The sequence below is a fragment of the Cygnus atratus genome, chromosome 1, assembly GCF_013377495.2.
Source record: "Cygnus atratus isolate AKBS03 ecotype Queensland, Australia chromosome 1, CAtr_DNAZoo_HiC_assembly, whole genome shotgun sequence".
Classification (NCBI taxonomy): domain Eukaryota; kingdom Metazoa; phylum Chordata; class Aves; order Anseriformes; family Anatidae; genus Cygnus; species Cygnus atratus.
The window spans coordinates 189891831-189908567 of NC_066362.1; the positions used below are offsets into that span (position 1 = coordinate 189891831).

At 45.0% G+C, this 16737-nt stretch overlaps 1 protein-coding gene across 1 annotated transcript; it reads right to left on the bottom strand.

Annotated features, from left to right (window-relative positions):
* Window positions 1–7048: 7048 nt before the first annotated feature.
* SAP18 (Sin3A associated protein 18) lies at window positions 7049–10217 on the bottom strand. The gene is made up of 4 exons (XM_035542585.1): window positions 10092–10217; window positions 9835–9944; window positions 8334–8456; window positions 7049–7543 (listed from the first exon to the last, which is right to left on the bottom strand). The coding sequence occupies exons 1-4, from the start codon at window positions 10161–10163 to the stop codon at window positions 7387–7389; spliced, it is 462 nt and encodes a 153-aa protein (XP_035398478.1). The 5' UTR covers window positions 10164–10217; the 3' UTR covers window positions 7049–7386.
* Window positions 10218–16737: the final 6520 nt, after the last annotated feature.

Sequence of the window (16737 nt, forward strand, 5' to 3'; positions counted from 1 at the left end):
CTGCTTATAAAAACTCTTATTCATTCTACCCAAGTCTTTCAGGGAATGAAGACCAGATCTCCTTCCAGCATCTTCACAGACTAAAACCACTTAATGGGCTGGATGCTAGTCGTGGAATTTCATGGTCCTAAAAGGGTACAAAATATTCTGTTCCAGAGCAAGAATCCTTCTGCCAGACAGATTCACCAGCACTAAGCAGGGGGCGTTTCATAGCCTCCATTCACCCTGCACTTAATGGCTATTTGATGAATGATACTTTCTTGCCCTGAAGCAATCCAGACACCCTGAAAGACTGCGTTTAACATCAAATGGAGCAAAGAGCTTGACTACCCAGGACCTTGATGGATTTCTTTTTCCTTTCAGCTAGTAAAACTTCTAATAAGGCTTATAACTGTCCCTTCCCTAAATGTGAAAACAGCATAATTCTGTTAACATGTTGAGATAGAAATTCTCTTCAGGATGACACTGAAATCTTAAAATCTTGTGGTCTTCTCATTAAAATATCCCAAGATGGAAGACGTCTACAAAGATCGTCCACACAGGACCACCCAAAAATCAGACCCTATGTCTGAGAGTGTTGTCCAAGCACTTCTTGAACTCGAGCAGGCCCGGTGCTCTGATCACTTCCCTGGGGAGCCTGTCCCAGTGCCCGACCACCCTCTGGGTGCAGAACCTTTCCCTAACACCCAGCCTGACCCTCCCCTGTCCCAGCTCCATGCCGTTCCCTCGGGTCCTGTCGCTGTCCCCAGAGAGCAGAGCTCAGCGCCTGCCCCTCCGCTCCCTTCGTGAGGGAGCTGCAGGCCGCCATGAGGCCTCCCCTCAGCCTACGCTGAGCCTACTCTACTACAAACCAAGGGACCACAGCTGCTCCTCATATGTCTTCTCCTCTAGGCCCTTCATTATCTTTGTTGCCCTTAAGCTATTACGACAGGATGCTGGCATGAGATAATGATTTGGGATCTACAAATGAAGTTTTACAAGTTCGTTTTGTTGGTTTTTTTTTTTTTTTTTTTGCCTACAAAATTATTCTTAACACAAGTGTAGAGTTACTGTTTGCACTAACAGCCTCATGTAAGGAGAAATATTGCTCTGAGGTGGATATAATCAGAGCAGCAAAAACTAGTTTTAGTTTGTCATGCATGGCTTTCATTCAGTAAGACCTAGGCAGTAGCTTGAGTATTGGGGATGGGGGAGGCACAAGTTGAAACAAGCAGCGTAGGAAACCGATCCCTGTTCAAAATCAGCTGGGGAAGGTGGTAGTGGAAAGTTTTTGTTTCTGCTCAGTTAGTTCATGGCTGTGTGATAAACCGCACACTCAAACACTGGAACAACCATGGATGTGGGCTGGAGGAGGTTAAGACTTTCCTTAAGCCAGTGTTGCTGCTGCAGAAAGGCTTGTCCCACTGCGTGTGGAAATAAAATGACAGGTAAGAGTGGGAATCTTACAAAAGAACTTAAAAGTTGTGTGTTGTTTTGTTGTAGGGTGAATGTAATAATAGCACTGGCCTGTCAGGAAGTGCAGTTTGGATACACAGCAGCTAATTAAGCAGCAAATGCCTTTATCTGTAAGGGACCGTTGTCACCTGAAAACAGGCGAAGTTGACTCAGAGCATGTTCTGTGCTATTCCTAATCCTAACTGGGGGCTGCTTCCCCTAGCAGACGTTTTTCCACTTCTCTTGCACAGAATTTAGAGGTTGTGTGGTTTTACAAGGGATTGTTTTCACCTGCTGAGCCACTGAAAGCTAATTAATTTTATTTTCTAGTTTGTCTTCATTATGGAAATTAGTAATCTCAGACTCAACTTCTGCCTGGTTGCTAGATCAGATGCGAGGGAAGGGTGAGAACGGGATCCCGTCTTCTAGCATTAGCCTGCAGTCAGAACAGATTGAGCACAGCACAAAATTGCACTTCAATAGTTGGGACATCTGGGAAGCAACCAAAAAAACATGGCCTTTGATTTGCCTTCATTTGCTACAGTTCTTAATCTTTTTGCATTTGTTTTAGGATATAAAATGTGTCAGCTAACAGAGCATTTACTCTATAATTCTATTCGTTGTCTAAGGAGTGTCTCAAATTGTTCTGCCTCGGAAGCCTCTAAAAGTGGTAAATGCTTTCTTTTCTTTGAAATATTTTGCCTGAGGTTAAATACAAACATAGATCTCACAAGGACACGAAGCTTCCCAGATGGCTGTCAAGTGGACAAATGACAAGCATGTCTTTTAGTGCCTCCTGCTGTGCTTTTATTGGTGTTTTTATAAATCACTGGAGCAATAACTGGAGCCCAGGCATCTTTGGTTATTTAAAGCATCATAGATGCTTTAGATTTTCCTTAAGATGTGAAATTTATTTTGTTCTCTGTTTTAGAAAGCCAGTTGTCATTACTCAGATGTTCCAGTACTCATGGTGGTTGCGTGTGTCCCATCAACATCTGTAGCAGATATTGGAGCTGCCCTGGATTTTGGGAGTACTGTTCACAGTCCCATGCCTTGTTTCTCCATGGGAGAGTAATACAGAGATTGCGGCATTTGTAAGGAGCAGTGACAGCATCCAGTGGCTGCACTATGGAATCGCATGCATGCTGTTCCACAGAAATACGACTTTCTACTAAAAATATATCAATTGATACGGGCTAATTTTCAATCAACCGGAAGGTAAAACTTCTTGCAATTTCTACGGTAATACCCACTTTTACAAGGGGCAGCTGACAAAATAGCTAGAAGCTGACCGGGTCCATGCACTGCTTTGGCCTTGTCTTGTCTAATTCAAGTTGAAAGGTTTTAAAAAGATGGCACAAATATGGGAAAACGGTCCATGGAAGAACATGCTCTGCTATATGGGCATTTCTCCTAGGAAAAGATCAAGCAAAGGATGGTTGCATTGCAGAGTACGCGGCAGGAAAGTGTTCAAATGCCTTCATGATGCGTTCTTGGTTAAAGCCCTGCAGTTCTGCTCCCTACTGATTGCTTATGCAGTTGTTGGAAACCAATATAAGGCCTTGCTGCACAGTCCTGCCTTTCCTCTCCCCCAGTTGCAGGCTCCCATGCCCTTGGTTGCATCACTGCAGTTGCTGTTGTGGCTGCCTGGGACGGCTTTCCTGCTCACCCAGCTGCCAGAACTAATTGCTATTTTGCAAGATTACATTACTCTTGGGCTCTGCGCTGACCCAAATCACTGCTCACCTGCAAAGGCACTGACTGGTGCTGGGGCAGAAGGGAAAGGGCCAGGTGGAGGGTGAGCACAGGTGTCCTTTCTCACCAGCAGTTTAAGCAGCTCGTGAAACCACATCCTTGCATATAGGCATCGAGCTGGCTTGGCTGTCTGTACAGCTGTTTTGGTAAGGTTTTTTGTGGCCACAGCTCCATGAGAAGTTCAAGGGCAGCTGAAGCAGCTCCTTTTCTTCACTCCAGCACCCATCACTCCTCCTCCTGAGCCCACTTGCAGATAATACTTTTTTTTTTTTCCTGCCATGTCACAGCTGAGCCTGCTTTTGACCAGAGCTGTAAAGCAAAACTTAAGCCTTCTGAATTGCTCCTGTCAGGAGAGCTTGGTGATGGAGCCAGGAACATCTCTGTTGCAACAGAATTTACTGACGAGGCAAGTGTGGTTTGTCCTCACCTCTTAAATAAGGACAGACTTAACCCAGACGCCAGCTCCATCAGCAGAAATGCAGCCAGCCTCTCCCGAAACCTCTACATAAAAACTTTTATGAGGGTCAAGGTCATCACAGAGACACACGCCACCCCTGGGGTGGGAGCGGGACCCCATAACAGAGGGGCGGTGAAATGAGAGGGGGGCTGTGGAAACAGAGCCATTACTCTAAGGGCTGAGAGGAGTAGCAGAGAGGGATTTGACTTTTTTCCCATTATGTTAAATGAAAACCCGACAAGCAACAGCATCAGCAGTTGTTACACAAGTTGTAACAAGGTAATGGTGAGGGTTTTGGTGTTTAAATAAAAAAGCATTTGTTGCGACACACCTTCTTTCTTATTAAGTTTTTAAAAAGCATCGGTTTAGATGGATGAAATGAGAGGGAAAAAGCTGTTCTAAGAACCAAGTTTGCTTGGGGAAGCAGAACAAAGTCCTCCAGGAAAAACAAACCTGGGGTAGCAGGAGAGGTGTGCCAAAGGAGTACAGAAACATGAAGCCACATCTGCGGGAGCCGAGCAGCTGAGTTAGCTGAATGCAAAAAGGACAAATTAAGGGAACAGTTTCCTGGGTTTTCTAGCTGGAGCCCTTTCATCCTGCTGCACCCTGACACAGGATGGGTTCTTCCACTTGTGCTGCCAGAAAAATAAAATGAGAGGTTGGGTGCCAGTGAAAGCCCAGCTGTGAAATGAGAAGCTGTCTGTTAGTGCTGTGAGCATTGACAGAGACAAAGAAAAACCCCACTTCACGCAGCAGCCTTGCTGAGGGACAAAAACTCCTCGTGGAATCTCAGCGTACAAAGCGAGTCCTGCTAACTGACAGCTCCGTGTGTTGTGTTTGCTACAGCATGCCGCTTCCTGAGCATATGGCATTGCTCACTGTTGTTGAGCTTTGAGACCGTGTTTTAATTTCTCCAAACTGCTGCCTTGTACATAATTTGTTCTTTTCAGCGACTGACTTCCCTCCTCAGCATTTCCAGGAGTTTTGAAAGAGACGCGGGAGCTGCTTACTGGTGCAATCAGCAGGTGACAACTTTCACTCACCCTTCCACCTCTTTCAACATCTGGATGATTGCATCCCAATGTCTGGCTTCGAAACAGCTGCTGTTGGACTTGATTGCGTAGCAGATTTTTAATTTAGGGACCCATGCACCGCACTGATTTCTCAGGTGAGTTTTTTAAAAGAAAGGTACAGGAGTTGAACTCCCTTCACTTCTGCACGACATCTGTGTGAGCTTTTGAAGGACAAATCTCAACCCCGACAGATGTTTGGCCAGAGGCACTCAGGGAAGAGGTCAGCTGAGGCTCATAGCTGCGTGGAAGTCATGCGAAGGTGAACTCCAAACCTAAGCATTCAAGCTGAGGGGTTTGCTACTGAAGGCAGATCTGCATGTTCATTTCCTTGTGATTTTGCTTCTTAGGCTGCCAAACGTAAAACTGAGGGGTTGTTCCCGTTTTCCCCTGAGGTGTGCACAGACCTGCTGCAGGCTGGGAGCCTCGCTGGGCCATGCCTCCTGTCCCAGCTGCCTCTCAGAGTAACTCCAAGTCACAGACGCCTGTATATTGGCTACATTTAATTTCTGCCAATTATCCGTGAGGACATTAAAAGCCCAAGCCAGTACACAAGGAGGAGGAAATACCAGTATTCCTGTAACTGAAGGCCCTTCTCTGCCTTTGGTAGGAGGCTGTTCAATGCCCTAATCACACACTGCTTACCCCAGCAGCATTTATATTCTTTTCTTAATTGAAAAAAAAAAAGGGGTGGGGAGCACGACATCCCTGCACACAGCTTCTCCTGCTCCTGCCCTTGCCTTTCTCTCAGCACCAAGTAGACACAAGCAGCGCCTGCCCTGCGGCCCCTGGACTGCTCGGGACCAGCCAGCAGAGGAAGTCCGCCCAGGGCAGCCGCAGAAGCGAGGTACCTTCATGTCTCAACATCTCCCCCTGCAGTGACAGAAGGAAACAGGCAAGCGCTGGAAAGCCTCAGGTTCGCTTTCCATCACGGCCCTGACTTGGCGGGAGACGGCCGGGTCACGTCTTCCTTCTGTTCCTCAGGGTGCGAGGTAGCTCCAGCTGCTTCACCCCGACAGTTCTGCAGGAGAGCCGAGAAGCCCCGAGCCACCCCTTCCCCTCCGCTCAGCTGCTGGGTGCCCACTGAGCTGCTGGACGCCCACCGCCAGCCTCCAGCTTCACCGGGGAGATTTAAAGTTTCAGGACACCCTTGGACCATACTTCACCATCACCTGGCTTTGTCCTGACACCCAGGGATTACAGCAGCTTGAGAAATCAACACTCAATACAAGCCCCAATTACTTGCTAAAAATCATCTTACCAAGGACTAAGCAGCAAGATTTACCCAGTTCAAGCCAAAATAAAGCCCAAGATTATATCTATTGATTAGATTTGGATAACTAAGGGAAAGAGGAAAGTATTCACTTTCCCAAAACTTATGAAGCCAAACCTGGACTTTGTCCTCTTGGTCAGAGTATGTATTTTCATAACAAATATATTTTCACTATGAAATAGTTTTGCACATTACTTAGACAACCTCTGCCTGACAATATTGGATTTCTTCTGGCCAGGTCTCTGCAGACATTGAAGTCTTCTGACACTGGTCTCCAAAGCAGGATGTGCAAGACAAACCATGTAGGTATAAAAAGAAGATATTTTTTGCATTATTAGAGGTAAGATTAAAAAAAAAAAAAAAGATGAAAAGCTTATTTGTGTAGTTTTATAATACACATAATACATTAGTAAAGTAGTAGATGTGTATAACTTAGATGGGGGGGAGGGATAAATGTTCAAAAAAAATTGTTAACAATGGAGTGTGCCATCAAGGAAGTTTGGATCCATTGTGCTATAAAAAGTGACATTCCAAGACAGCTTTGTATTTTCCATTTTTGAAGACAAAACCAGGTATTTCCAGAATTCGGAGGCTGCTGTGCAAGTGTGACAATCCAAATCTGCCTCAGCAGCTCTGCAGTGCGCTGGGATATCCGGGTGTCACCAAGACCACTTCTTGAATTCATCACTCAAGGCCTGTCCTCTTCTTGGAAGATGGAGCAGCCCCAGGAAGCCACAACGGTCCACCATCATTCTCCTCTCTATCCTGCAGCCTTACACAGCTCACCTTTGACCTTCCCCAGACAACATACCTACAGCAGCAGCAAGAGGAACACCAAGTCTGCCCGCTTACAGCCACATCCTCCATGATCATCCTCCAAAATTCAGGTACCAGTGGTTTAAGGAATCCTGCTGTAAAAGGCCACCTGTTTCTCTAAAACAAGCCCCAAAGTTACCAGATAAAGGCCATGACCTTCCTGTCACCGATTTCAACTTCTGCTTAAAAGCAAACTTCTGAATTTCTCTGCAGAAACACACAAAAAAAAAAAACACTCTCAAATTCAAAAGATTAATAACATCAATCTTTAATCCATACAAGACAGAACTACAGAACACCTGCAATCTTCCTGGTCGCATTTTATGGAGATCTTGAAACTCTGGACACACCAACTTACTTTGCAAACTAACAGTCAGGGAAAGAGCGATGGCACCTCTAAAAGAATAAGCGTTACTTCTAAGCAAACTAAAAGTTAAGGTTTAGAATTTAACTTTTACTCCTGACGCTTAGGTTTGCCTTCAAACGTTCTTGCTTAGCAACAAAAGCAATAAAAAAAAGGCCTGCTTTAGAACAGCAAGTAGGAATAAGCACAAAAGGAAATCATACAAAGAAGCAACAGCTTAGTATGGTCTCATGCGGCTTGACGGAGGTGGTGCGCGGTTGGGAGGGGTAATTGCTATGTCCAAGTAGTCTCCGATCTGGAATTTCTGAGACTGCAACGTCATGGAATCATCTGTGCCCTTCCTGCCCGACATGGTGCTGCCGATCTCCTTCACCCTGCACGCAGGAGATAAAAGGCAGGTTAGTCAGAGCCCAGTCTCTCCGGATGTACAATACATGGCAAAAACAGGGACTGCTTTGGGTCATTACAGCCTTCCCTGGCCACCCCCCGTACTATACTTAGCTTTTAGCTACATTCACAGGGTTTTTTCCCCTCCAGTACTAGGTGGAGGATCCGTACTGCCCCACAGACTGTAGGGCCGTGCCTATCCACTGGTTACCAACAAACGCTGGCTCATACAGTTCTGGAAGGCAGACACCTGTAACGAGATCACTCCTAAAACTCAAACAGTCTCAGACACATGACCTAACACTCCTCGTATCATAGAATCATGGAATATCCCAAACTGGAAGGGACCCACAAGGATCACTGAGTCCAACTCCAGGGTCCCCGAAGGGCCACCCAAAAATCAGACCCCGTGTCTGAGAGTGTTGTCCAAATGCTTCCTGAACTCCATCAGGCTCAGTGCTGTGACCACTGCTCTGGGGAGCCCGTCCCAGTGCTCCATATCACCAGAAACAAGTCCTCATCTCACACAGTACGTCCATATTCTGGTTGGTTGCCAATACACTAATCAAAGTCTTCGAGCAAATACGCTCATTGTTTTGGGAACACAAACTACAACAGCCACCAATCAAAATTTAGAGTTTGTAGTGGTGATCACGTAGTCTGTTATCAAGAACCTTAGAAATTTGGTTTGTGGGCACTGGACTTTGTTAATGAAAAATAATTAACTGCTCTGGTGCTTCCAGTCTTCTATTAGTCTGGAGAAGAAACGCCATTTACCTATATCCGGGCCGCTTGAGATCTGTAAAAACAATTGCAAAATTGAAGTGCGTGCCCTTCTTCCGTGCCTCTGGGTAGACCTCTTTCACTAAACTCGTCAGCTCCTTCAGGGTTGCATCCATCCTAGGTTAAACAAACAAACCAAAGTGGTTAATGTTCTCAAAGCAACAACAATAGAAGCAGCTTTCCAAAACCCACTTAAGATGGAATCAATATATTGTAATTATTTAAACGAACATCTCCTTGTCTTCGCATGCCTTCCGCTGGTATCTGAAGAAGAGGAAGGTTTTACATACTTGAGCTACACAGGGAGCCACCTATGCCACAACAATGTGGCATTCCCAACAACATATTTTCATCTGGCAATCAAGCAACAAGAAGTCGCTCTGGTCAGTGACAGCACCCAGCAGAATTCACCACCTACGGGGCACTGGAAGCAGCACGCTCTCGTGCATTAAGAATGTGGACAAAGGTTCGACAGATGTGGGTCCAGATGGAGTTTATCTTTTAACTTATGGTGGTACGAGACAAATCTCTTCACCTCTGTTTGCTTCAGCATCTGCTTCTCCGGGTCTCTCAGAAAAGTTACAATTTAAACAGTGACTTTTTTTTTTTTTTAATGCATTAATGCACTTCCACAATGAACAGCGTGTCTTCTCATCTAAGTTGGTATTTATATTAAAATCAGGAGAGGTTCAGGGATAGAAAACAAACAATCATGAACAGAGTTCTCCATTCCCGCCCTAACAGACAGTACCCTTCCTTTTCCCCACCCTTCAACGAGAACAAAAGTTAGAATCCCAAGAACAAAAGGACCCAATCATCACAACCAAAACAGCACTAATTACACTCATTCCAAGCTTTAAGCAACCAAAGAGCAGTCTGTTGACAGACAATGCCCATTCTGATTTCTGCAGATGACAAACAGCTCAGACATCATCAATAGCCTGGGCTGAGTCCATAAACCCCATTAAGTAGTAAGTCAGAAGTGTATGCTTTGTTAGCCACAAAAAAATGGATTTATTCAACTATACAACGACAAACAAGTTAGACCTCTGGCAGAAACCTTTAAGGAAAAACAAGGTTTAAAAAGTAGCATAATTCACTTTCAGAGTGATTCTAATAATTCACTTTCAAAACAGCTCTTTGAAATGCTATAAGCAAATACTGAAGTGTTACCAACAAAGACTAAAGGGGTGTTCTGAAGTGTGATTAAAAGCAATAAAAAGTGGCTGTTAAAGCACTGCTACCTGGCCATATGAAAAGAAATGTGCTGCTTTACTCTCAAGTGGCTCCGAATTAAAGCGACAGAGTTCATGAAGGAGCTCTAGACTTCTATAACAACTGATGCTAGTACAAAGTAGGGCTGTTGGGGTGAAATTAATTAAAAAAGAAGAGAACCCCGAAGAAATACCAACAGACCAGCCTGTGCCGAGACGCGGCCGCCACTCAGCCACCCCCCCCGGGTCGGGGAGGGGACGCAGGGCCCCTGAGCACTCACCAGGTGTAGATCTGCAGCTCGCTGGAGGGCACGTTGCCGCGGGAGAACTCGTCCATGCGGTGGTGCCGCCCGTTGTTGGTGGTGAAGACGCGGAGAAGCAGCGGGCACGTCTGAGGGGGGAAACGGAGGCGGCGGTCAGGCCCCAACGCCAACAACACCACCCCCAGAAAGGCCCCGCACCGCCCCTCCGGGACCCCGCACCGCCACCCCGGGACCCCGCGGAGTGAGGGGGCAGCGGCACGGAGCCGCCCCGGCACCTTCTCGCGGTCGATCGGCTTCTCCGGCTCCTTCTTGATCTCCTCCTGCGTGACGCGGGACTCCACCGCCATCTTGTCGCTGCTCGGCGCCCGGCCGCGGCTCTCGCGAGAGGACGGGGGGGAGGCGGGAATGGCGGGGGGGTGGATCTGAGGGAAGGGAAGGGAAGGGAAGGGAAGGGAAGGGAAGGGAAGGGAAGGGAAGGGAAGGGAAGGGAAGGGAAGGGAAGGGAAGGGAAGGGAGATCGGTTCAGATAAAGTCCCTCATCTGAACAGAATATCACACGCTTCTCATGAGGTTCAACATGGCTAGGTGCCAGGTCCTGTGCTTCAGTCACAACAACCCCATGCAGCACTACAGGCTTGGGAGACAGTACCTCGAAAGTTGTGCAGAGGAATAGGATCTGGGAGTGTTGGTCAATACTTGCCTGACCATGACCCAGCAGTGTGCCCAGGTGGCCAAGAAGGCCAACAGCATGATGGTTTGTGTCAGGAATAGTGTAGCCAGCAGGGCCAGGGAGGTGATCGTCCCCCTGTACTCTGCTCTGGTGAGGCCACACCTCGAGTGCTGTGTTCAGCTTTGGGCCCTCACTACAAGAAGGACATCGAGGCCCTGGAGAGTGTCCAGAGAAGGGCTACGGAGCTGGTGAAGGGCCTGGAACACAAGTCCTGTGAGGAGCGGCTGAGGGAACTGGGGTTGTTTAGTCTGTGGAAGAGGAGGCTCAGGGGAGACCTTATTGCTCTCTGCAACTACCTGAAAGGAAGCTGTGGGGAGCTGGGGGTCAGCCTCTTCTCACAGGTAACTACTGATAGGACTAGAGGGAATGGTCTCAAGTTGTGCCAGGGGAGGGTCAGGTTGAAAATGAGGAGACATTTCTTCTCAGAAAGAGCAGTCAGGCATTGGGGCGGGTTGCCCAGGGAGGTGGTGGAGTCACCGTCCCTGGGGGTGTTCAAGGAAAGGTTGGACATGGTGCTCAGGGACATGGTCTAGAGGGGGATGTTGGTGGTAGGGGTATGGTTGGACCAGATGATCTTGGAGGTCTTTTCCAACCTTAGTGATTCTGTGATTCTACGGGTTTGGCTGGGGCTGGGGTGGGCTGCCGCAGGCTTCTCTCCCTGTGCTGCTGGGTGTTGTGGTCACAGAGCCGAAATCATTGCCTGTGTTTTCTCCTGCTTAGAAAAGCTTTTAATAAAGCGATGCTGATGCCTCTTGGAAAAAGGCAATTCCTTCTACATAGAGAAAGACTTAAACAGAAGTCTAATGTAGATAAGTAACATAATCCACCACTGTAGCTACTAGTAGGTTCAAATAAATTAGAAAGGGGTAAATTATGTTTTGAGTTTAGCCCCCCTTAATATCATGTGTTGGAAGGACCAGACCCGTAGGCTTTCCATTTATGGTCTTCTGTTTCCAAGAATAGAATCTTGTATTAGATTAAATTCGAGTCTGCTGATTTGTGTTACACTACAAGGAGATGAGAGAGGTGTGTTTCTGATCTGATAACTTTTTTTAAAAAAGAAAAAAGAGAGTTGTCATTTTTATCAGAATGGGGGGGCATTCATTTGTTTTCAGAGAACTGATGCTTACATCATTTCCTCAAATGCTGTGAATTTATTTCTTATTTCAAAAGTAAAACAACATTACATTCGTCTGTAAAGTAATGGGAGCATGTATGTGTTTGTAGGTGTGAAACAAGTATCAGAGGCCCAGAAGTGATGAGGTCAGACAAGAACTCCGGAGGAGACCACAGGCTCCAAACCCCTGCTCAGTGCAGGGTCAGCAAGGGCAGGTTGTTCCTGGCCACGTCCCGTTGGGTATGAATATCTCCAAGCACGGAGACTCCACAATCTCTCTGAGCAGCCTATGCCAGTGATTGAACACCCTCCCAGTATAAATATTTAATTAAAAAAAAAAAAGGTTAATAAAGTGTTACAAATGTTGAAATATCTGTGCTGTAAGGGTGGTGTTGCAGTTTGATTTCACATTTCCAAATGCTGTAGATACGTTTTCAATGTATTATTTATTTAAAAAAATATATAGGGTAGAAAAAATATATATATTATATAAATTCATAATATAAATAATATATAAATTATATAAATAATATAAAAATATAAAAATATAATATATAAAATATATTAAAATATAAATAATATATAAAAATATAAATAATATATAAATTCATAATATAAATTCACCCATTCACAGTCTTCTGTATCCCTTGTAAAGAAGAAAAAGGGTTGCAAGTCCAAACTTTAAAAAAAAAAAAGTCTTGCAGTTCACCTTTATTTAATTTGTTTAAAACGTTGATTTATGGCACACCTAATACAAGATAAGAGAACCAACAACCTGAGGAGTTCACCCTCAGCTCTTATTAACTTTCTTTTGTGGTAGCCTGGATAGTATTGTACAGTTTTTAACCTATATTAAGTTATAACATCTCATCATTTTATTATCAAAGGGAATGACTCAGCCTTGCCACCATTTGCAGGATTTGATTTCCCAGGCAACAATACAGTTTATTACACTGCTAAAATTAATTATATCTGCCCTGTTAATATATGCTTTGGGCTCAATATGTGAACCACCATTTTCAAAACAAAGGAATTTATGTCTAGGATCAGGTATCATAAAAGAACAGCTGTAACAAATAAAGCACAGTTCTATATAGATCTAAGTAGTTCCTTCTGTTAAACATTTTGAATGCTTTATTTATGTGAAAAATGACCTAGTGTGCTTGAGTCTTAAGTAAATTCAAGTATGACTTAATTTATTATTTGTGAGCTGTGCTAACAATTGCAATTTATTTTCAGTCTAAAATTTCAGATTCTTAAGCATTTGGAAGAGAAAGTTGGAAATTATTTGGAAATGAGAATGCAGTTATGCATTCTGTAAGCTGGCGTGCAGGACGCAGGTTTTACTGGAGACAGCGCTGTCTGGTGAAACCAAGCACAGCACCGAAAGCTGCATTCCCACCAGTTTAGGCTGAGGTCCCACGTGTACCTGAGTTAGTCTCGCAGCTTGCTGTCCCCAAAAGAGGGGGGGTTAGCTCCCTGCTGCCTGCCCTTACTCTCAGCCATGTGATTTCTTTTTTCCTCCCTTCTACTGGATGCTTCCAAGAACAAGATGAATTCCCTAATTTAGGAGGAAACTATCCAGTTGGGGGCTGCTTTTCTGTCAATTTATTGCGTCTGACATGTTTCTAAGCAGATTCCATGATTGCTAGACCTGGTGCAAGGTGAGGGGTGGAAGTGTGAGCCCAGGAGTGACTGGGAGAAGGAGGAGAAGAACAGGAATGGAATAGGTCTGACACGTTAGCGGCAGTGAGATGGTCAATTGCTTCACCTGCTCATTACATTTTCCTAGATTTTGGGTAGTGAGGGGTCCCCTCTGCTTGTCATGGATGCTGTGTTTATGCAAACCTCCCCTGGTATACACTAAAAGAAAATGAAAGCTTTTCACTGAGATAAAGCAAGACTCCTTATACAAGCAAGTCTCTAGCCTTTGTTGTAAAGGAGATAACCAAAATATGAATCAAAGATTTTCAAGTATGAACGTTTAGAGATCTGAAACAAGTGGTTTCAGAAGTGTGAATTTCCTCTTGTAGAATTGTTAACACACTTAATTTCCATTTAAGTGGTTATTCAAATAGTGAATTTTTAATTGTTTACTGGAACATGAAAGGTATGAATGAGAGCACGTGTTGGTGCCATTAGGGTATGGGACTAGGAAAAACTGCTGCAGCCATTTAGAGAAGAGTATTGTGGGTCAAGTAGCCTGCTGGCCAATTAAACAATTACTGTAAGTAATCGAAAGGGGAAAAAAATTGCAAGTTGATGCTGTGTTACTTAAAACTTTCTAGGCAGAACAGAGAAGATGACAGTAAATGAAAAGTGCCCTCGGGAAAAATACAGCAAGCAGTGGCACAAGTGAGCCTGGAAAATCTACCAAAAAGGTAAACCTTGCAGAAACTACAAAACTGTAACAGATGACTAGAACAAGGGATTCTGAAGGGGAACAAGGGATTGCCCCTGTACTCTGCTCTGGTGAGGCCGCACCTTGAGTACTGTGTTCAGTTTTGGGCCCCTCGCTACAGGAAGAACATGGACGTGCTCGAGCGAGTCCAGAGAAGGGCGACCAAGCTGGTGAGGGGTCTGGAGAACAAGTCATACGAGGAGCGGCTGAGGGAGCTGGGCTTGTTCAGCCTGGAGAAGAGGAGGCTCAGGGGCGACCTTATCGCTCTCTACAGTTACCTTAAAGGAGGCTGTAGAGAGGTGGGGGTTGGTCTGTTCTCCCACGTGCCTGGTGACAGGATGAGGGGGAATGGGCGAAAGTTGCGACAGGGGAGTTTTAGGTTGGATGTTAGGAAGTACTTCTTTACCGAAAGGGTTATTAAGCATTGGAACGGGCTGCCCAGGGAGGTGGTGGAGTCACCATCCCTGGAGGTCTTTAAAAGACGTTTAGATGTAGAGCTTAGCGATATGGTTTAGTGGAGTACTTAGTGTTAGGTTGGAGGTTGGACTCGATGATCTTGAGGTCTCTTCCAACCTAGAAATCTGTGTCTGTGTCTGTGTCTGAATATTTCAGGCCTGTGGGTATATTGTGTTTCAGTTCAAAGGAGCTGCACTAACCTCACCCTTTGCAGCATGCCATGTTCATGTTCCCAAGGCTCCTAGGACTTCAGGCATATGGACAGGATTTGTGAGTTCTTGCTAACTATGACTACATACTGCTCCTTAATTGTGAATGGTTGCATATGTGTATAGAAAACTTTCTTCGGTAGAGGTCTTGGTCTTTGTCTTGATTGTGGGAAGTTCAACTAGCCTGTTTTGACAAGAGCATGATCATCTTTTGAACATCTTTACGTTCAATCTGGAGAGCAAAAACTCAAATTTGATGGAGTTTTTACTGCAGACAGGCTTTTAACTGCAAGTAGAAGAACACCGTTGCAGTTTCTCTGCAAATACGATTGCTGGTATTTCATACATTTTGTGTCCTGGTAACATCAGAGATACATTTTATATTCAGAATGTTCTGTGTGCATTAGTTTTCATTACAGCGTTTTAATTTCCCGTGTTTTGTACAAAAGTCAGTGTAGATTTCAAACAGCCTGTAGTGCTGCTAGAAAATAATACTGTTTTCATTAAAGCCTCAGTTGAATAAGATGTTCTCGCTCACTGTCCTGTTTTGGATTGAGGTGAGTTGGGATCATAAAATGCTCCATAATCATTGGGCTTTTGTGGTCCTGTTCAACTTGAATGTACGGTCAGGAGGGGAATGAGTCAGTGTGGTCTCACAACAGCCCTGTGCGGATGATACTGCAGCCAAACAGCTGGGCACTAGAGTGCATTCAGGTCACAGACTAGGTGTAGCCGTTTCACATCCCAAAGGAAAAGGAAAGCCAAGGAAGTTGAGAGAGTTTGAAGCTATGGTGCAATCTGCGTTGGCCAAGAGCACATCGATGCCATTGGCCAGATAGTTTAGGAGTGCTCCTGGATCCCCAGCCCACGCTAAGCTCTTACATGCCAGCATTTGTCAGTAATGCTGGTGTAATTTGGGTGGGAGTCTTTATTCAACCTTTGAAAATGGCAACCTGACCTCAGATTTTCACATTACCTGAGATTTTCACATTAGCTGAGAATGAGATGTTCAAAAAAGGGGGTCGTTACGCGCATTACGGTATGCTCAGGTATGAGTGCTGGTAGTACTGGCAACTGTCAAAATTACAAGAAGTGCCTTTCAATTTCAGTGATAATTTCCTGCTGATTAAAAATCAAGTTAAAGATCCTTTTGTGCTTGTTCTCTTGTGGCCTGGATGCATCATATCTGAAAAGTCAGGCAAAGCTTTGTGATGAAAGTCGAGCTTAATTATTTCACCCTGTCAGTGAAATGCAACTTTCTGTAGAATTAGGGCAAAGTTACTCCAAAGAAAACTTCCTTGAGGAACAGCTGCAGGCAGTATGTGCTTCCTAAGGAGCTAAGAGCAGTCATCCAATGTTAGCGTGTGGCCATGAGTAGCTTTGGAGTCTTTTATTAAAAAAAAAAAAAAGAGTGCTATGCAGCAGAAAATCCTCTCCAACCCATGGATATCTGTGGTGGGGGTTAGTTGTACCAATAAAAGTGTTGCTAGGAAGTGCTTAACAACTGTCCTAAGTGCAGTGTGAGAACGTATGTGGAAAGGAGATGATCACCAATGTCATTTTGGGTTGTTAATCAGACGCTGCTTTTAAACACGGGGTTAGAAACAATCTGCAGAATCAGTTATGTGGAGTGTAAATCAGCTTGTTTTATTATTAAGTGGGAGTGTGAGGTAGAAGATCAGCAGGAATGGCCTGCCAGTTTGTGAGACATAAAAGGACTCTGTCGCTGTATACATAAGCATGCAGAGACCCCGAGGCAGTACGCTAATTTAGAAGCACCAAGACTTGACTGCCTGGGAGGAATCTATATTCGTCTATAGATGACATATATGCTTTCTTCTTTCTCTGTAAAGTCATCAGAAGGACCACAAGTCAATAAAACGTCTCTGCAGTTGGTTTTCTGTTACACATAATTGCAAAGTTGTTTTTTAACTGCTATGCCACACCAGCCCTGATCAATCTGCACGGCCTTGGGCGTGTTCCAGGAAGGTAGGTGTTGTGTGGAAGG